At 38.0% G+C, this 22,897-nt stretch overlaps 1 protein-coding gene across 2 annotated transcripts in view; it reads right to left on the minus strand.

The window, feature by feature from the left end:
- Positions 1 to 22,897, minus strand: part of gna12a (guanine nucleotide binding protein (G protein) alpha 12a) — a 53,961-nt gene that overhangs the window by 12,727 nt on the left and 18,337 nt on the right. Inside the window, exon 2 of one of the 2 annotated variants that reach the window (XM_032563443.1) lies at positions 14,963 to 15,181. The exons of the other annotated variant lie outside the window; for it this stretch is intronic. Coding sequence (XP_032419334.1) covers positions 14,963 to 15,181 — 219 coding nt within the window. The remainder of the gene's footprint in view (positions 1 to 14,962; positions 15,182 to 22,897) is intronic. 2 annotated transcript variants of the gene reach the window in all.

Raw genomic sequence — 22,897 nt, forward strand, 5'->3', positions numbered from 1 at the left:
TAAATTAAGTTTTTTTAATGGCCTGAAATTATAAACCAGTGCCTGCATGCTCACTCAATTATGACATTTTTTAAAAGTATACATATTTTACTAAGACTTTATTTCATATATGGGTTAGTACAAAATAAGGCAAAATAAGTAGTGAATATATCAACATTTTTCTTATTATCTTATTTTTATTGGTAATATGTAAAATTATAATTTTCTATAAAAAAAGAAAAACAAAACAGAACAAGAACAGAAGTAGCAGTTTTTATGCGAAAAGGTCAAGGTTACAGAAGGTTGCTGCTGACATCCTGTAAAATAATTCCCACAAGTTCCATTTTGCACAGAAAACAGGAAGGAAATGGTTTAAATCTGCACATTGAATTAAAGAATGTGATCAGTGTGACTTTGTAACAGGAATCCGAAAAATGCTGAGCTTAATCTGAAGCCCAGCTTTTTGCAAAGCTTGAAATTGATTTTCTAACAATGGTTAATGACTGATTTCCTCTCTTCCTTTTTCTTTCTTTTAAATACCCTTCCATTCAACAGGAAACAGCTGTGCATGTGGCAACACATTCTCACTCCCAACTCGTCATATATTGAGGAGTTAGGACAATTTCTGACCATGCGTCACATATTGACGCGAAGGGGGTACCCTTCGCGTCAAAAGTTGACGACTTGGGCAGGGTCCTTCAGCATCACATGTTGACGATTTGGGCAGGTCACATGTTTTACGTGGATTTTTCACGCGAAGGGTTCTCGTAACCGCTGCCGAACCTTCAAAACCCAACGATTTGGTTAGGTTTAGGGCAAAAATTACGGTAAGGCATAGTGTAAAACACCTCGCGTCACATATTGACGCGAAAGGGGTACCCTGCGCGTCAACATGTGACGAGGACGGACCGTCCCATGCGTCAATATATGACGAGTTGGGAGTGAGAATGGGCTGCAAACAGCAGAGAACATGGACGAGGGAGGGACAGCACAAACCTGTTCAGCAATTTCAGTGCAGAAACACAAACTTGTACAGATAGCAGCTTTTTGCAAAAGTCCCTTCTTCTCTCTGATCAGCCATGACACAGAGGCCCCTCCGTGTCTGGCCCCATATACAGGAAATGTGACCATAGTGACCCTGCTGGTGACCCCGCCAGTGACCTACAGTGTCGCACCAATAGGAAGCACAAAGCAAGAGATTTTGACTGGCAGGGCGTGAGCAGCAGTGGCAGAAGGTTGGGGGTATGGGAGGTGGGGGATCAGAGGAATAGTGAGGGATTCCCAGACATGAAGGGATTCATAACAGACACAAGCCAGTATAGAGGATCAAAAGGAACAAATTCCAATAAATAGATACATCAGTACTGCGACAGACTAGCGACCTGTCCAGGGTGACCCCGTCTCTTGCCCGAAATGTTCGCTGGAGATAGGCACCAGCACCCCTCCTGACCTCACTAGGGACAAGAGTGTACAGAAAATGGATGGATTGTTAAATCAACTTCATGAACTTTAATTTCTGAGTTAAAACCAATACAATTTTCTTGTTGACTTAAATAGCATTTTCAAGGCAGCAGGGGGACTTTCATTTTCAAGTTTAAGCACCTTCAAATGTTTTACAGTGAATGAAAGTAACATCTTGGTAGGTGTGCTAAACAGGAAAAGTTATTCTGTTTTATGAGCTTTGCACTTCACTAGAATTCATAATTCATAAAATTTTATGAAATTAAGAAAACCTAGAATTCATAATTCATAAAATTTTATGAAATTAAGAAAACCTAGATTCATTTCAACAAAAATGTTCACAAAATAAAAATCTGGTTTTAAGCCACACAGGTCAACAAATGAACAATAGGCAGTGAATTAAAAATGACTTTGTGCAACAGTTTTAAAGCTTTAAGTGAAGAATCATGGTTGTCATCATCTTGGTCTTTTGAAACCCAGCAAGGTAAAAAGATAACATGACTGTGATCTGCAGAAGCATCATATCAACATCAGATAAGTAAATTATGCTCTAAAGCAAACTGTATTATTTCATACTTCACTATCAGTTTTTCCCTGAGAACTTAGCAAACTGACATTTTGCTTACTGATGAGGACAAAAACATACATCTTTCTAGAATAATCTGTAAATTGTGTTGTAAATTAGAGGTGAGAATTATATAGGAAAAAACTGCAAGTTTGTCACTTCTGTAGACAGATTTGTTTTAATCCTTATTTAGCAATAGATTAACCTCAGATGTTGATATTGATGACATATTGTACATGTTGATCTAACTCGCTCTTCTGTGCTTTTGTGTTGCAAAATTGTACCGTCAAATTCCAACGTTGAAACTATCTTTTAACCCAGTTTTAATATGAGTGAACCATCCTGGAAAATTAGAGTTATAGAAACCCCACTGCTGCTGATAGAGGCCTGCTGACACACAGCTCCTCTCTGCAGCTTTTGTATCCTGGGCAAATGGAAATCTCATTTATTTATGAGTCTATGCTGTAGCGTGGTTGTGCAGTCTTGTCTTGGTTGGGCGCAGAAGGTTCATGTGTTTATGTCTTATATCTAACAGAGTGTTATCTGGGTGTGGTAGGAACAGAAAAACCAACAAGTAAACAAAATCCTTGCCTGCGCTCACTTGTTTTTCCTCCCTCAGTCTCCACTTCCCTGCCCCTTCTTTTCTTCCTCTCCTTGGACTTTCCTCAATTCCTTCCTTCCTCTCTTTTTTTCCTCTCTCTCTTTCCCTCCCTCCCTTGCCCCGCCTGCCGGAAACACAGCTCCAGCTGTGCCTGGGAAAAACTGACTTTGGTGTCCCCGGAAAACCTCTCTGAGCAAAGAAAAGGAGAAGTGGAGAGAATCTACGTCAGCACATTTACTTCACAGCAGAGATTTAGTTGGTTTTTATTAAACCAAAGGGCTGACAAAACTCATCTTACTTATTTCCAGTTGTTTTTATGCAGTGTCTACTTTCTCTATTCGCTTTTTAATGAGGTTTAAATTCAGTTTAAAGCACTGACTTAATGTTTTTACACAGATTGGTTGCTTTTTCAATCATTCCTGTCCAGTTCATGACAGCATTAGATGTGAATCTCCAGGAAATACTTTTTAAAATTATTGAAAAGCTAATAAAATTCAGCAATTCAATTCAAAAGGTGATTCATAAAGCTGTGTAGCCACAGATTTATTTCAGGCATTGTGATTATTTTCATGATTATGACAAATATAGCCTAATAAAAACCAGCCTCTTGTTCTACACTGTCTTTCATACAGAAGGTTTGGGCTCTTTGCTTTTGAGAAATGATTGCTTCCTGGAGGCGTTTTAAATTTTAGCCAATCGCTAACATACAAATGCGTGATGCGTTAAAAGTTTATCGGAAATTGCCTGCGCTCTAAACAACCATCCTCCACAGAGAAGAGAGAAGAGCCCAGCTGAACTAGGCAGTGTCACCAACACAGACTGAACGTCTTCATTCACTTCCTCCTCTGCCATTGCTAAAACTACAGTCAGACTACAATTCTAAAACAATGTCATCATTCTCAATTTCTTCTTCTGTTCACTGATTGGCCCAGTATTGTACCGGAGACAATCCAAGTGAAGGGAATAAAGCCCAGACTGTGCTGGAAGCAAGAGTTTTTTTTAATGGAATTGCAAAGGAAGGCAATGGCCAGGCTAGCTTAAAACTAATAAAGACACAAAATTCTGGCTCTCAAAAAGTTACGTTTTAAACAAAAAATATTTTCAATGCAAAGTCAGAACATTTAAAGACCGACTGAAAAGAATATCCATGCCAGGTCCGGGCTCCTGGTCCTTAATTTATTTAATCAATGCAGTATGGTTGCTGTTTATGGTGTCCTTCAACTCTTGTGTATTGTTGGGTCTGGTGTCTGTCTCTTAAAAACAATCCATGAATTCTATGTCCAGGCCAGTTTAGTGCACAGTAACACCATGGTGGTTAAACCAAGTAATGATTCTTTTGACAGTGTTGGCGGTGCAACGTAAATCTGCACCCCCTTCAAGCCTTCTGAAATAGGGTGTGTTATTTTGGACTTGATAAAAGACAGTGACCAGACACTAGCAGATTAAGACTTCAAAACCTTGATTTCTAAGTGAAAAACAAAAATTCTTTTCATATTTAGAAAAAACTTAGGACAACTGAGCAAAAATCCATGTAAAAGAGGTAGAAGACTTGTGACATGATCTCTGCTTCAGGACTGTGGAATGTGACAGACGATGTCCATGCCATGGATATGGATATGTACCTGTGTACAGTGGCTGTAGTGAACCTCTCTCATTACCTCTGCTACTTGTGCATCTTTTTTCACCCCACCTTTCCTTCCACCCAACTTTCCATTAATATGAAAAGCCAGTGTTTTCAGCAAAGGCCTTCAGTGGCTCAACCATTTTTATATTCTGGATTTTGGGTTTTCTTAAGTAGTAACCAAAAGCATCAATAGCAACAGAAATAAATGACTGAAATGTGTCATTTTGTGGATACCTATAATATATAATTAAAACTTTTTGAATTACTGAAATAAATGATATAATGTACTGAGATCCAGCTGTATTTTACATATGTTGTAACTTTTTGATATAAAGGAATCTCAAAGAGTTTGATAGACTGACCATTAGTTTAAAAAGTCCTTCTTAGTTGCATGGCCTGATTTTAGCAATATATTCATTCATTTGTTTCAGAAACAGTTTTAGCCTAACATGGTCAGGAAGAAGGATTGGTCTAAAATTGAGTGGAAAGGGGGGGAAAGCATTTTGAGTTTCAGGGCATTCTAAGGGTCCATTCACACCATCCCTGTTTGGTCTGTTTTAATCAGACTAAGGTTGCGTTCACACTGTGGTGTGAACTCAGCTGTGGCCTGAAGTGACCCAATTCCTATTTTTTGTCAAATCTGATTTTTTTGCCGTGGACATTCACACTTCCAAATATATGTGACCTGAATGTGTTCTCTAGTGTGAACGGGCAAATGATCTGAAAGTGTCCCGCATGCGCAGTAGGGGGCGCAAAAAAGTCAGCGTTCTAAGTGCTTTGCCAACCGCCATAAAAAAAAGAAGTGCTCAGTGTTTGAAAAAGTGAACATGGATGCTAATGGCGGAACATAGCTTACAATTTTGAAGTTGTGGTCCGACTGTAGGCCAACATTAGGCCTGTCACGATAACAAATTTTGCTGAGCGATTAATTATTCCAAAAATTATTGCGATAAACGATAATATTGTTTGAAGACCTTTTTACACTGATTTAACGGAAACGACGTAATAATGAATGCGATTTTCTGCCAAAGATAGATACACTTTATTTTCAAAAGAACACTTAACACTGGAACTGATAAACAAAATAAACAAAATAACCAAAAACAAAAATAAAATGGATTCTCAGTCTCTATTAACAAAAAATTTACTTGAATAAAAACTAAACAACATAAAGCCAAAGTGGAAATAAATACTGCATTCAACCAAAAGAGTGCAGATTATTGCCCTTCAGTAATCATTAGATTTAAATAGAGAAAATGGGCACATCCGACTAACTGATGCAATAGTTCACACTACACGATTTTTTGCCAATTTTCCCCTTACGACAATCTTAGAGCCTTGGCTGTTCTAAGATTGTCACTTGCAATTTCGTAACCGATCATCCTGTAGTGTGTGGTGTGTTATGGTAGATCGTCGTGGCCGCGCCAATCTAAATCAGGGGTTTTCCCCTTCTGGGAGCATGGACCTTACCAAGCTGCGCCCACAACCGACCCACGTGACCGCAAGTCTCAGAAGCAAAGCCTTGCAACGCGTTATTTCTATGTAAACATGACTCGATTAGTGCATCATTTCTACCGGATTTTCACAATATATCAGCTACTACAATGGACAGAGGAACTGGCAAGTTCATGTCATCATCTGGGAGGGAGGAGGTTACTGGTTTCTCAGTCACAAGCAGGTTGCAAACCTGAGGCCAGCAGGTGTCAGTCAGTCAGTTATGGTAGATCTGAAATTTGGTTTGATGACCTCAATATGAGAAGGTACAGACTGATAGGAGGAACCAAAGAGCTCTGTAAATCTTCTGAAGTTGGGATATAATTAATTTAATTTCACATAATTACCACGGTAGAAGCCATTTGTTTGTTAAAATTTTATGAAATATATTTGTTCTATTTGATGTTTGTTGTGAATGACGTATACTCACAAACGAACGAGGTAATTAGTCCAACGTTTAGAAACTACAGCGGCTGTAACGCGCCACAGCAAAGGTAAACAAAGGTAAAATAACCCAAACAGGTGATCAACTCAAAACCACTCGTACCTTTTTACTCTCTCTCTCTCTCTTTGTAGTTTAAGCACACCTGTTACCGTGGCAACCGCCTGCTCCCCGCAAGACGAGCAAAGATTATGTTAAAAACATAACATTCAGTCAGTTACGATATCAAGTTTCCAGGCTTGATATTTATTTCTCGATTATTAATCAGCGCTTCCCTGAACACAGCGATGGTTGATTGACTAGCTGTACTTGGTGCTAGTGTGGCTAACACGAGTAACAGTTTAGTCCAAAGCCTTTTCTGCTAAAATAAAATCTTTAGTGTATGTCAGATACAGTACACATTGCATATTGATCTGTTTAGCTAACGTAAGTCTGTGTAGCAGACAGGCTTCAAGGGTAGAAGTTGTATCAGTACTGCCATTATGCTGTACTTAGCTAACGGGAAGCGTCTGTTTGTGAGACGGCCACGCACCTGACCACGTACAATGGGCATCAGCCAATGAAAAGCGGCCCCTCTGGTAAAGTCCATTAACACAGTCTCTTGAATGTGACAGGTAGCCAATCAGAAAGCGCGGATTCCCCTCTGTGCTTTCTGAGGGGAAATTATGGAGGGGAATCCCAAACAGCTGACACAGCGCAACCGAAGTCCAGCGGAGATGATGTGTGGAAACAACATCAATGTTTATTCAACATTTTGTGTAAGAATATAGAAATGACAAGGGGAGGAGTTGGAGCGAAATTGCTACCGTAGTTGATAAACCCGGTAACATTCTTCGTTAACGTGGCATAAATAGATTATAATGATTTTCATTCAGTTAGGACTGACACTAGCCACATTTATTGCAGGTAGATTGTAGTAAAACATTGATTGATGCCTGGTTTTAAAATTAGTTAACTGGACTTGTAGCCATTATTTTGTGCCCATTGTTGGACAGCACGATTGAACCCGATCGAATCATTATACCTAGGACTTCTGTCAGCTAATGTGTGGTCTCTCAGGTTTTGAAAATGGGCCGACAATCGGCCGACAACTCTAAAATCGTGTAATGTGCGCTGGGCATTACACTAAGGAAATGAAGAAGGGAGAGGTCAGTGGAGAGCACCGGAGTTTAGCCTTTTTTCATACAGTGTCATCAAAAAAGGCCAGAAGAAACGATAAAGCCTATAATTAAAATGAGGTTGATAGTTTTAATTTATCATGCGATTAATTGATTTATTGTTTATTGCGACAGGCCTAGCCAGCATACCAACAACTTAATCCTCATTATCATCAGTCGTTATTTTTCTTCCAGCCTGGGAGTATCAGGGCACAGAATAGAAACATTTGTCAAGTATCAGTGACGTACAGGTCGGATGAATGCGACCTGGACGTTAGGACACATTTGAATTGTGATGTATCGGATACCCAAGTGGCCTGGGTCGCATTCGAAAAGAATCCGACCTGTGTTGTTCAGACTGTCATAAAAAGATCACATACAGGTCACATTATTTAAAAAAAAAAATCATAATTGTGGTCATTCGTTTGTCTAGAAAGTCTGATTCGTTTGGGAAGTGTGAATGCAAATTTGAATTCCAAAACAGACTACAAAAGTTAACTCTGATCCGCCTAAAAACCTAGGTCTACAGAGGTTGGAAGGCAATGTGAATGCAACTGGACTGGAAACCGTTCCAAAAGCAGGAAGCTAACTAGAGTGCAGGGCATTCTGGTCAAACTCTCTGCTCTCTTCCGTTAATCACACATCTGCAGGTTAACAGAAATGCTTGATTTGAATGTTGCCATGGCAACCGACACAACATTGTCTGTGTGCCTTCACAGCGTTTGATTGAATATATAAAAGTCATCAAATAGGTTTACATATTGTATGAGTCATACTGTATGACTCATACAGTATATGATTCATGGTTTGTTACATTTTGACAAACTAATTTTAACAGAGGCCATTATATAATATTTAACTACTGACCAAAGTAAAAGAGAAATTTGTTTAGTCCTCTATTGCATGCTGACAGAAACCAAACTGTGCATTGATTTATATTCAAAGAGAATGCATATTTTACATATCAAAACATCAGCAATTTCCTTAGTTTTAATTTAAGCCATATCCATAGAAATCAGGTAAAAAATAATGGCACTACGATCATTTCTGTGACAAATTCCTGCTCATCCTGCATTGAAACAGTCTGGTTTTGTGAACATGACTGGGTAGTAATGGCACCTGCAGGAGCATTGCTAGCAAACCAGTATTGTACAGTATATCAATGGAGAAATCCTACAACCAGTGCAGTGTGAATACGAACCACAGCAGATGAAAATATAAGAAATATTGCAATTTTGGTCCCCAATTGGACCCAGTCTACTGAAATATCAGATGTGAAAACACCCTAAATGTTTCACAATTAGTGTTTGCTGTGTTTTGTTAGTGACTGACCATTCCTCATCTGCCCCATAACTCACCAGTTCTCCTCAGCATAAATTCTTCATGCTTTCCTAAGTCTCACACAGACTGAGATCCTCGCTCAGTCACACCAGCCTAGTTTGTTCATTTCCAGATTTCAGTTACTGTTCAAACCAGTTCCCAAACTTCTTATCATGCACTTCCCATTCTCATCTCTGAGTCAGGGTTCAGAAAGGCTAGGGCACCATTGATCAAGGCCCTGTCAAAAGTTTGTCTTTAAAGCAAAGAAAGAGGAACATAATGTTAACAGAACTACAGAATTAAGCTGTTGTTGGCCTTCTGACTGGGCCAGCTGTTGCAGCAGCAGCACAGGCTGCAACAATTGGTATCAAAACTCAAACTGGAGGTCAGAAGTCAATCATACACTGCAAGTAAATACCTACAAAATCCACTATGAACCCACACAGACATAATTAGATATGATACAAATTCCCTAATAAAGTATTAAGGAATTTATTATTGGTGCAGTTGAGTAATCAAAAAGCCAAATTTACTAAACCAAATACATTTCTTTCACTTAAAAACCTCAATCTTTTTGTTTCTGACTTGTTAAAACCACACTGCTGTGCCATTATTGCATAGCCATTATTCAGATAGATTGACAGAACTAAATCATAAGTACTATCAATTTTCTGTCAAAGTTCTTTCTTTAAACAGTAAAGTATATACTCTTATATACTCAATATATAAGAGTATATTGGAACCCAAATCTATAATTAATTATTTGGTAAAGTTATTTGGAAAAGTTGTGATTAGTTTGGTAAGTCTTAGATCCACCCATTAATTAAGAAATTAAAAGCAACCACCTGTGGCCACCTAGTATTTTTGTTTTTGGAGCTAAAAAGGCTGAGACAGACACACAGTTATGTTCTACAACCGTAAGCCATTAACATGGCTCTTACACATTTGTCTTTCCAAATTTCTTAGTCAGTATGAATGTACATGGTATTAAAAAAGACAAAGATGTGAGCAACTAATGGGTTGATTAGACACAGAAAACACAGAACTGTGGTAACAAAACTTAAAACCAAAAGCAGAGCTTAAAAACATGTCACACAACTGAAAAAGAGTTTACTCAGTTGTGTGTTTAACATAAATGTCAAAAAGAGTGCATAAGGTATTTAAGAAGTTGAGGAAGTTCATACAGGGGTTCACCTTTCTATAAAACTTTTCCAATGAATGACTAAGCTTTCTTTATGAAGCAGTTGAAAGACAGAGACAAGTCAGCTTCACAGCAAGTTCAGATAAGAGAATGTAGTCTGACCTGAATTTGTGTATCTCCTCTACTACACCCACGCACAGCACGTTAAGTGAGAGGAAGTGACATCTGCCTGACTCCACATTGCTCTGTCACTGATGAATGCAAAACAAGGTAAAAGGTCAAATTTACAGCCCCAAGGAAAATGCGATGCCACTGTGTCACTTTCAATAAAGTACAAATAAAACCCGGCTGCAGGTGAATCATTCAGAACGTGCCAACAACGGGAGCAGCTGGTGGGGGTGGAGGAGCATTTTCCACATTCACAATATGGTTAGTGGTCATTCATAACAGTCCGTTGAGCCATTAAGAGCTTGTCTGGCCCCCCTCACAGGAGATTTGTTGGTGCTTGTTGAGTTATTGATTTCTCTGGTGGTTCTGTTTGTCAGTAAACTGAAGTATGTGTACTTTAAATGACTCTCAGTTTGTTTGGGTCCCAGAAGGACGGAGGGAGGCTGCTTTAAAGCAACAACATGTGTTAAGAAGTTGCCACATGTTCCCCAAAATGTTACCCAAATCTGTTTAATATTCAAAATACTTCATGGAAGGGGTTTAGAAAATACTTTGTGGTGCTTTCAGCAATAATGGCAAAGAAAAATCCACTTATTTTCATGATCGTCTTCTGTGGCCAGCAGTAGGATTAAAAAAAAGCTTCTGTGCTCTGTGCAATACACTGTTTATCAGTGTTTATTAAATACATCAGGAAAATGCATTGCACTACCGTCAAAGAAACATTTCAGATTGGATCTGCTGCATGGGACATGTGAGATGTAGCTCCATGGGGCTCCACTTCACCAGTTTCATTTCCACTCAAAAGAACAATAATTGCATCTTTAGAAAGTCTGCCAATAAAAAAGAAGTTATGCTGAAAATGAATAAGTTCTTCCTCTGGCTTCCCTCTCTGCAATTCTGAGCAGATCACAGTAACTTCTAGTTTCTAGTTGTCAGCTCTAAGCATTTCTTATGACCCTGTTGCTTTCAGTGGAGGACTGATATTGTCCTGGGTCATTATTATATAAGGTTGAATGGTATGTCAGACATAATGTAGATCCAGGGCTGTGAAAAAAAATGTCAAATCACTAAACTCTCTGAGATTAACAACAAATCTAGTCACATATTTGCTTTAGTTGAAGACATTAATTACTGTTTCTGTTAACTTTTTCCCCTACTTGTCATCAAAGCTGCACCTGTTGCTCTCTAATCTCATTTGGTTCCATGATCTACTTTTACGTTTCTTATCCTTCTCAGCTGCATTTCCCTTCATAGTAGCAACTTGGTTTAAATTAATTCTTCAACAGGTAAGACTAGTGCTTGACAACCATGTCTAAAATCCACTGAACTTCTGAGTGTGTGTCCAATTACTGAACTTAGTTCAGTGCTTGTACAACAGCACACACTGTTTCAGCAACACCATGGGATTACAACTGTGACATTTCTGGGGTCTTTTTGTGGCTCTTGGTAGCAGCTTTGTGTTTCTCACACTGCATAAGGCTCCCTGCAGTTTTTACAGTCATTGTGCCAAGCTTTTTTGCACAGAATGGATGTAGCATCTTATGGATTTGCTACAGAAGTGAGCCAGTGGCAAAGACAAAGGCTTGTCAGACCAACTGGCAATAAATTTACATTTACCCATGACAGACACAAAAAAGCTAGCTAACTAGCAGAGGTATTTTAGCATCAAACTACCGGCAGCTTCATTGCCTCAAGTCATAGAATGCAATGAATATCTATGTGCACTACTTGAATCTTTGGCTCTCAGAAAAGCCCAGTAAAATGAAAAAAGAACAACATATTTTGAATACACAAAATTAAATAAATAGACCTGTCATTAATGTATTTAAGACTAATTTACCTTTTTAGATACATGAATTTAAGGCTTTTTAAGGAAACACACTGATGTATGGAGAGAGTGGCATACTATCAATCAGGAAATCCCTTCAGCTATGGTATGGACCATTGGAGATATGAGTTGTAAGAATTTGTGTACAAGTCAGAATAAATATTGTGAAGTAGGACATGATTTGCGAATACCACACCTTAGTTCAAATTTAGGGGTGGAGCCATTTCTCATTTTCATACAACTATTACCAGTTCTGACAGCTTTACAAATAAATTCTCCAAAGATAAAGAATGGAAAGTATGTTGATGTTCCATTGTGTCAAATTTCTTATAGAAATCCAGGAACAGAATACAGCCATCATCTGGTAAGAGTAATCAAGTAGATCTAAAATTAGGCTGATGTTTTTTTATAAAGCCTAACTGTATCTCACCAATAACTGTGTCCAAAAACTCTTGAATTCCATTAGAAAGTATTAAAGCCATAATCTTATAATTACTGTTGAGTAGACATATACATCTCAAATAATCAATAAAAGTACTGTAGATTATTGTTTGGTTTCAGAATGAGTGTTATGAGACCTTGAGTAAAGGTAGGAGGGAGAGTGTTATTATCTAAGCCTAACCCTTTTATTAATTGATTTTAGTTGCCTCTACGATGAACTCTTTGCATAAAGTCATGTGTGCACAGGTGCACCAGTCAAAGGTGTTAATTATAACCTGTCAAATGACCGACGGGCTTAAAATTTTCCTGTCGTTTAAAAAAGATAACCGGTCAAATACGGAAAATATTCCATTAACGCGACCTCTGGTATGTATATAAAACATATCCACAACAGCAACGAGATGGAAATAAAATCAGGTCTTCTGTTCTGAGCTTAACAATAGGAGCTCAGATGCATGTAATGGAACAAGGTTTGACAGACTTATTGAAGGTGATTTTTTGACTATTTTCTACTACTGTATGTGATTGCTGCTACTGCTAGTCTGATGGAGAGGTGTGAGTGAGGGAGCTCGGCTGGGGACTGCAGCTCAAAGATGGAGCTTAGTGTAAATGTATTAGTGTATTGCATGAGGAAGCATTGAAGCGCCATCAAATGGTTACCATGGAGATCCAAGAATGTTTCAAACATGTTTTGATGAGGAAATAACTCATCATGAACATGGAAAGATAACACGATTTAAAGCTCAAACCTAAGCAATTGATGGTGATATACACACACCAAATAAAGGCTGTTCACTTTTTAAATAATCCTCTTGTTTTTGAAATTTTTGGTCATTTTTTCTGTTGTTGGACAATGGTACAAGACCAGACTTTTTCTACATTGCATCTTGTGTCATCTATCCTGAATGAGTGGTCAAAACGTAAAAAGTTGTAAAGAGAACCATGTTTCTCCCAAAAGGGAGGATGGAAGAATGAAAGAAAATTCCCTGAAACAACAGGTCTTCATTTGATGTTTGTGTTTTTTGTCTGGTTACAGAGAGTATCACACCTGTCGACAAATTCAAAAGTTTGAGAACTTCTGAATTTTCAGTCAGAAATGACCACACCGCCTGGTTGAAATACCAGTCTCCATGTGTGTTTCATGTGTGCAAGTCAACAAAGGTGAAACAAACATTTAAGTGAATGTTGAGTTTGCATGATGTTCATGCAGTGCATCATTCTAACTTTTGCTTTGTTTCTGTTTTCTAACTGCAGAGAGGATCTAAACACATGATTGACAACATATAAGCCTCAAACTCAACCTTTGACTTGGAAGACCATATCTGTGTTGCACACCCTCCTGAACAAAGTCTAGACTCAATGACTTGTTACTCTTGATCAACCCAGAGCAAGAGTCCTTTTATGACGTGTATTTCTTCCGCCATGGGAATCCCTTATATGGACACATGCTGGAGCTTTTTCAGATCTCAGGAATACTGTGAGGAAACTGGACATTAAATAGAATCAGTTCTTTTTTTTAACTGAATGTTTAAATAGAAATTGTTTCTTTAAGTAGATTAATCATAGTCTGTATTTTTGCTTAACTTAGACTTATTTTCTTTAACTTTCCATATTGAAATGCTGACAAACCACATTCCTTTGTGTGTTGTACTGTAATTTTTATGGTAAGATTCAGCTACCAGTAATTTAACATAATGTTGATTTTTACAATAAAATGTCATAATGTTTTATACAGTCCTGCTGTGTTTTTCACTTATGTAGACGGTATATGTGTTTTTTATAGTAAGTTGCCATAAAGTTTACAGTTCTGAACTGTTAAAGTGACAGATGCCAAAATATTATACTGTAATGCCTCACACAGTATGAGCGTATTTACTATGGTAAAACCACATTTTAGGATAAAATCCTGGCAACCACAGCTGCCGGTATTTTACCGTATTTTACTAAAAAGAGCAAAACACTGTCAGCTGTGGTTGCCAGAATGTTACTGTATTTCAATGAATATGGTAAAATACTGGCAGTTTTGGTTGCCAGACTTTTAGTATTTTACCGTAAATTAGAGCCTTTTTTTTATTTTTTTTTTACAGTGTACTCCTAGAGTTAACTGAGCCGTGCCGGATCAGCTAATGGAAAATGAATCCAGCTGGAGTGGATCAGAACCGAACTGGTCAGAGGTGGGCTAGTGGAAAAGCACCTCGTGAAGCCTATGAATTACTTAACAGTGACCATAATTATTATTATTATTACACATATTTATTATCTGTTTCACAACAGATGAGTATATTGGGACCTTCAGGAGATTTTTCCTTAGCTGTTATGATCGATTTCAGCCAGGAAACAATTTAAAATGCCTTGTCTTAACTATTTTGAGGAGTAGCTAAGAAAACATAAAGTATGAAAAAATACAAGTATGAATAAAACATGCTTCAAATATATTTATATTATTGAAATTCACAGCAGAGCCACAAAAAAGAGTGCAGATCTGCTGCTGAAGTCAAAGGTTAATATATTCTGAGGTTTTTTCGCTCATCACTATATGTGTAATAGGGCACCAAATCTCGCTGCTCATGTGTTGAAACTTGGAATCTTGCATAATAAAACAAGACTCCGCTTTCATGTAATGAATAGTTGTACGCAAACTACCAATTAATATCTCAGTGCAAAGGAACTCTACAGGGAGTGGTAGTAGTAAGAGGCTGCATGAACACAACAACCTGGAAAGCTGTCTTTAATCTACTCACCAGCTGGAACTCAGAGCGGCGTGTGTATGCCTCCTGTATGCCGGCATCCATCCAGAGCGTGCTCAGTGCCATCACGTAGAGCTGGAACTCACCGGGCTCCACCCCTGAGGCACCCACACGCCCCTCCCATGACATCACCAGCATGCCCTGCTTCTCATTCTCACAGCTCTGCCAGGTAATGCCCAGTTTGTCTCGAGCATCCACCAGCACTCGCATACCCTACAGACAACGAAACATTACCAAACTTCAGAATGGCAAAGAATCAGCTGCTTTTCTCACAGCCACCATTGCTGTAAAAATATGAGATCAGACATTACAAAAAGTCAGGTGCACCCAAATGTTCAACTGCAATGCATTATTTAACATCACAGTTTTACAATAATTTTTTTTTTAATTATCCGTCAAATTGAGGTTAGATTGACCTCTAAATCGTTAACAATCTAGTAAACAAAGTTATATAAAATTTTAAGCAGAATTACTGAAATATGTTTAAAGAGCTTGTAAGAACTGAAATTTAAACATCTCAAAATAAATCAAATAAAAGAAAACATAGAAAACATTTTAATGCATGTAAATATTTAGAGCAAAGAGGGTTCATCTGATTGAACAAATACATTATTTTCAAGTTCTGAGTAAATAACATGGTTCTATGACATAGTCATGTTCACATTTATTATTTTTTCTTGTTTTTATATATATTTTATATTCTATATTTGTGTGAGCCTATTTGCTGTTATTGCCCATCATTTTGCTGATGGTACACAAAAATTTCTCAGTTGTGGGACAATAAAGGATACTTCTTTTCTATTCTTCTATTCTATTCTACTGTCTGAAGTTACCAACATAGATTTCAGTGGATCTAGTGGGACTTTATGCCATAGAACATATATGTGAAATGGAAGGAAACGATTGTTTACAACATTTTGTCAAAAGAAAACTGTGATAAACATGTGTGTTCACCCTCCTGAGACAATGTTTTGACAAACTACATTTTGCTGCAATTACAGCTGCAAGTCTGTGAAAGGTATGTCTGTATCAGGTTAAACCATCTACAGATTGGAAGAAGAGAGCATGTGAATATACAGTACATTTCAAAGCTTTACTCTGAATCTCAGCTGGATTTAGTTCCGCACTTTGACTGAGATTAAAACCATTGCATTGCAGCTCTACCTGTTACAAACTGCAAATGTTTCACATTGGATGCTGTGCAGTGTGCATTTTTTCAAGCACAGTGGATTTTGAATGTAGTCCACAAAGTTTCATTTTATTGTCGTCTCAGCTAATCAGCTTATTTCACTGGTTTGTTGGGTTCCCTACATGGGTTTTAGCAACATTTTAAAAGGGCCCTTTTACACAGTTATTGCAAGATCACTGCTAACTAATCCAAGAGATCACTAAAGAACCTACAACATTTATGATTCATCAATAAGACAGAGACTGGACATCCTGTCATGAAGTGCGATGTGAAAGGCGGTGAGGCAAACGCTGTAGACCCAGGTTCAAATGAAAATGAAGGTTTATTGTTGAGAATAGTCCACAAAAACAACCAGGCAGCACGGCAGAGCAGAAAGCCAGGGCTCAGCACCGGTAGCAACTGGGGGCAACGAATGGACAAACAACACTGACTAGATGCATTGACAAGGACCCGACGATCAACAAGGAACACAGGTGGGGTTAAATACACAGAGGGTAATCAAGGAAATGAGACACACCAGGGAGCAATCAAGGGGTAGACAGGACAGCACAGGGACTCAGAACATAGAGAACTCAAAATAAACACACAAAAACTCAAATCCCAACACATCCTTGTGTTCCAAGGTCAAAAACAACACAGGGGTCCACCTTATATTTATTAGAATGATTCTTGATGAGTCCCAAGACTCCTGGGTTAATATTATGTGGAATGGTGAGCCATAAGTTCAACTTATTGGGAAACAAGTGTCTACTTACATCTGGTGTAAACCTAGCAGAAATTCAACAGGAAATGGTTATGCAGGACACCAGCAAGTCCACCTCTGAATGACTCCAAAACAACTTCTCAGCTCTATGAACACAGCTTCAAGCACTCCAGATGAGACCATAGCAGCTACAGCTCTCAATGTTACAAAGGTTGGTCAGTCAAACAGCACATCAATGATTGTTCCTGTATCCACAGTTCAAAACCCATCTAAAGAGCAACTAGTGTATGCACTATTAGACACACAAAGCGACAGCACATTTGTCAGGAAAGGAGTAAGCAAACGGCTCCAAGCAGATGTTCAACCTGTAAAGCTAACTCTAACTACCATGCTTGGTGTCCACTCTACTGTTGAAACTAACCGAGTATCAGAACTGTGTGTAAGAGGTTATAACTCAGATATTCGCATCAACCTCCCCTCCTCATACATTAAAGACTTCATACCAGTAAATTATGACAATAACCCACCAGTGAGACCGCAAAAAATTGGCCCCATTTGACAGAAATTGCTGATAAGATCTCACCTCTCCTGAGCTGTGATGTGGGACTCCTTATCGAATTCAACTGTCCCGGAACTTTAGCACCAAAAACAAGTTGTACTAGGAGAAGACTACGAGCCATATGCAGTTTGCACAGACTTAGGGTGGACCATTGTTGGAGGCTTGACATCATCACTCGATGTAACAGAGTCAAGTTTGTGTCACAGAGTCACAGTAAAGGAATTAACCCCGGTGACTCCCTTGAATGTGATTAAGGTGCCAAAGTCAGATTTCAAGGACAAGGAAGGAAGTGACAATATGATCTCAAAGGAGGATCTCATGTTTTTGGACACACTCAAGGAAGGAAAAAGGAAAAATTCACAAGGAGATGCCTCTACCATTCAAACAAAGGCCACACTTACTTGACAACAGAAAGCTTGCTGAAATCAGACTCGAACACTTGAAAAGAAAGGTTCAACAAAGAGGAAAGCTACAAAAGAGACTACATAGCTTACATGAATGACATCATCAAAAGGGATAATATTGAAGAAGTACAAAATGAAACAATGGCATATTCCTCAACATGGGATTTATTACCTCATAAAGCTCACTAAGCTATGTGCTGTGTTCAATGCCTTTTCACTCCGTTCTACATGGAAAATAAAGAGGAGCTGACAAATCCTGACTCGTGTGAAAGGAGTTTGGCTGATGGTTAGCGTTGGTTCAAGACACCATAGCGAGACCATTACAGGATTTATTACCTCATAAAGCTCACTAAGCTATGTGCTGTGTTCAATTGTGCTGCAAAATACAATGACACAAATCTAAATGATCATCTTCTTCAAGGGACAGCCCAAGGTTTCAACTGGAACAACCCCCTGCCAAAATCACCGAAAGCAAGGTGCCAGAGCTGGCAACATGGTTTTACCAACCCAGACAAGGAGGAAGACCAAATAAGGTTTGCAGTGATCTATTTCCAGAAACTAATCAGAGGACGAAATAGTAAATATAAAGACAAAGAATATCATCTGGATCTCATCAGTGAGCTAAGGAAAGTTCATGGGCTGCAGAGTAATGTTGTGTTGGACATTGATTAACTTTTGACCAGACATGAATGTAGACTTGCCAGAGTACTAGAGACTGTTACTGTCATAAGGTGTGGTGTAGAGGTGGTGAGGTAGAATGCTGTAGACCCAGGATGTGGTAAATGAATGATTTTAATGATGAATGTCCATAATAACACAGTCCAACATGGGCCAAAACAACGGGCAGCACGGCCGAGCGGAAACCAGGGCTCGACGCCAGTAGCAACCGTTACACAAATGGACGAGACGACGGACTGGAAGTCAAATGAGACGAGGACCCGACAAAGACACAGACACACAGGTGACACTAAATACACAGGAGGTAATCAGGGAACGAGAAACACAAGGGAGTAATCGAGGGGAGACAGGACAACGAAGAGACTCGAGGACACAGAAAACTCAGAAATCAACACAGAAAAACACAGATCACAACAGTTACTGGCAATGATGGACTCATAAGAAGAGTAAAAATCTTAATTGGAGTTAAGAAACTGAACGATAAAGGTCAACGCTCTTGCAAGCATTCTGTTGTGGAGCATTCCGTACAAAAGCTAATTCTGATACTAGAATGTTCATAATCTAATAACTACAAATGGTTACTGCCTTTAGAAAATTATTAGTTCTTGTTTTGACTTGAACATAATTTTGGTGGGAGTATAAATAACCCCTGGTTAAGCTCCTTATTTGTTGTATTCCCTTTTTGTCGCTTGTTGCCTTTATTTCATCTTATTTTGTGTAGTATATGGTTGACTTCCGGTCTTTGATTTGATGCTTTTATTTTGATGAGAGAGCTTCTGCTGTTCATGTTGTGCAGCGGCAACTTGGCAACAGAAGGAACGGAAGATAAGTTGCAACAGTGTTATAAAAATGTATTTTGTTATTAGCGCCCCTTGATAGAGGTATAAGGTATGTTTATTTTGTAAATAGGATATTTCTAATGTTGATCAGTTGGAATTGTGAATTTGCTTTATTATAATCAAATACGGTATAGTTTTTGAATCAGTTGATATTGTTAGTAGTGAACGTTATTTTCAGTTTTAAAAACGTTACGGTTGTTTTGTAGCTTACTGTCTTTTTGTGTTTGTACATACAGCTCTTACGGTGAAACTCAGGGTTTGCTTCAATAAACCTCACTGTTCATCAGTAAAGCCAAAATCTTTCATTTGGGGGGTGAGGGGTCAATACAAAAGTATTTGTGTCAAACATTAGTTTGACACAAATACTGTGTGTCCCATTCTGCTGTGGGACACACGCTGGCCCACAGCAGAATGGTATTGGTAATAAAAATAAAATCACTGTTTCTGCACAGAAAGGTGACCACATTTTCAGGCTGTGGTCACATATTCTGTTAGCCCTCATGGCCTTTATTGAGTCACTAATCTGAACAAACTCTTGCATAAACCCTCATATTGATGTTTGCCTCTCTTCCTGTATGCCTGCATGTTTAAATAGCTTTTCCGTTTTCCTGTTTGTGAGCCTTCTGGAAGAAGTCAGTTAGTGTTGCTCAATTTTACACCAAACAGCACAGCAAGGAAAAATTAAACAAATTCTCTCAATTTCATTTGTCAGTCATGCAGCCTTTTTTTTTGCTCAAATAATTAGGTGAATCTACTCAGCAAGTAAAGTTAAGAAAATCACATGAGAACATAATCTTTAGTAGGCACATCATTAGCACTGAGATAGCCATGAGTTACTACAGGAGCAGAAGAAAAAGCCCAATATCAACAAAAAAAGTCTGCTTTATTTGTTGATTATCATCTGAATGCACTACTAATTGTGCTCAGAAACAGATGGATTTACATTTAGTCATTTTGAGTAAACATATATAACATAAAAAAACAATGAACATGCAGTAGATTCTGATTGCCAACCTATGCAACTTTGCATGCTTTTTTAACATATTTGAAGCTGTGAATATTTAATATTCATTTAATTAATGAGTATTAAATATTCATTAATATTCATAAAATATTCATAAAAGGAAATCAAATAATTTCAAATTGTACGTCTTTTAAAAGTTTATGCAAAATGTAATCTAACAAATGCCATTTCTCGTGACAAATGCATTAGAGCACCGCATAATAATACCTGTCCTGTTGAAACCTCAACAGTTCTGTCTTCTCTAACTATAACCAATTTTTGGAGAAAGTACATTTTGTGTTGATCAGCAGTACGACATACTGTATTTGTGGTTAACAGAAATATAGAACATACCTGAAATATACAGTATATTACTAGATGTAATAAATACATTTATAAGTTTTAATTTTTCAAATAATTTTTCAAATCATCTACATTTTTCAAATTTAGATGCTGGAGCCCAGCATCTAAAGCCTGAACTGCTGCCTTGTCACGATTGGCACGGTCAGCAGCATTAGGATCACCTCTCTGTAGCAGATGGCCAGGACTGCCTTAGGTCTCTTTCATTTATCAGAGTTGGGCAATTATGAGACAACCCTTTTCCTGCCTCAATGCTGCTGATTATGCAATGTGCGTGTTTTAATTCCACATGAGGAACAAGGCTGAGTAGCACCAAGACCACCACCAACACGTATGGATACACGATCATATCAAAAAATGAAGACACTAAATTACATATTAAGTCGATTATGAAGAATATTAATAATATATTAATATAATATTAATAATATTATCCGGTCTGCACACTTCCACCTCCATAATATTAACCGACTTCGTCCATCCCTCTCCTTGCACTCTGCTTCCATTCTGGTCCACAGTCTGGTCATTTCTCGAATTGATTACTCCCTCCTGGTTGGTCTGCCTCATAAATCTATCCACAAACCTAAACGGCCTCATTTGACCACATCACTCCAATTTTACAGCAACTTCACTAGCTTCCTGTTTCTTTCAGAATTCAATTTAGAATCCTGTTTACACTCAAGACAGTTCACAACCTTGCCCCTCCTTATCTGTCTGATCTACTAGTGTGCATATTACCACCCACTCACGTTCCCTTTGTTCTTCCTCTTCCATCCACCTCAGTGTGCCTCTTGTCCGTCTCAGCACCGTGGGGAAAAGAGCCATCTCTTACTCTGCTCCTCAACTATGAAATGCTCTTCCCCTGATATCAGTAATATTGACTCTCTTCTGATCTTCAAAGCACAATTCAAAACTCATTTGTCCAAGCTAACCTTCTCACTTTAATTGTGTAGTTATTTTGTGGTTTTGTGTCTTGTAGACATTTCTTTACTGTTTAATTTGTGATTTTAATGTTGTAAAGTGTCCTTGGGTGTTTTGAAAGGTGTTGTCAAATAAAATGCATTATTATTAATTATTATTATTATCATTATCACCATTAAGAAATGTTCTTATATATCTGCTAAATCCATTTTTTTCTCTGGAAAGTGACTTAACTATTAATAAAAAGTATTCATGCCCTTGAATGTTTTATTATTTTTGTTGCTTTTTACAAATCAATTTTCCAATAACATTTGACTTGTTGACAAAATTTAAAAAAACAAAAAAAACTTTTATGTCAAAGTGAAAACTGCAAAATAATGACAAATAAATAAATATTTAACAGGTCCAGTGAAGTGGTGCCAATAGTATCACAATGAATTGAATGCTGATCACCTGAGTGAAGTAACTGTGTCTGAACGTGCTTTGGTCTAATGAGAATAACATAGAGCAGGCCTGGAAGGCTTATAAAAGTAGAAGGTAAAATGTATTCAATTAAATATCAGAAAATCCTGGAGGAATAAAATATACCCGAGAACTACGGCTTTAGAGAACATTTATTTTCTCGCTAGACTGTGCCTCCAAGTATCCAGCTAAAGCTATACAGAAATGATTTGAAGACAACAAGGTGTATCTTCTGGAGTGGCACAATCAAAGTCCAGACCTAAATTCAGGGTGAGCTTGCTTTAATGGCCAGGGGCCTCATGTATAAAGTGTGCATACAAAAAAAAAATGTGCGTCGTTATATTTCATGCACAAATCAGCATGTATAAAAATGAACGTGGCATGAAGTTAGCGTAAATATACGCAAACTTTTTACTAGAGATGCATTGAAGCGATATTAATATCTGTATCGGTCCCGATATTGAAAAAAATTCTAGATCGGGTATCAGTAACAATGAGCCCAATCCATAAGGGCGGATCTATTCATTCTAATTCTATGTGCGGGCGGCGCACCATGACAAAATAAAAGCCCCACACTTTCAGAATTAAGTTTTCCTGTTGTTCTTTTTTATGTTAAAACAATGTAAAGCATATAAGTTATATATATATATATATATATATACCATATATTTGTGAGCATACTAACCATAATCAGAGTCTGAAATGAATTTAAATATCATGAAACATTAAATTTTACTTTTTTTAAAATTAACACCCGGCATACCACCAACTCCTGCCTATCTAGCTGTCAGTTTCAACAGTTGCGGAGGGA

Source organism: Xiphophorus hellerii, chromosome 5 (genome assembly GCF_003331165.1).
Source record: "Xiphophorus hellerii strain 12219 chromosome 5, Xiphophorus_hellerii-4.1, whole genome shotgun sequence".
In the NCBI taxonomy this organism is placed as follows: Eukaryota; Metazoa; Chordata; class Actinopteri; order Cyprinodontiformes; family Poeciliidae; genus Xiphophorus; species Xiphophorus hellerii.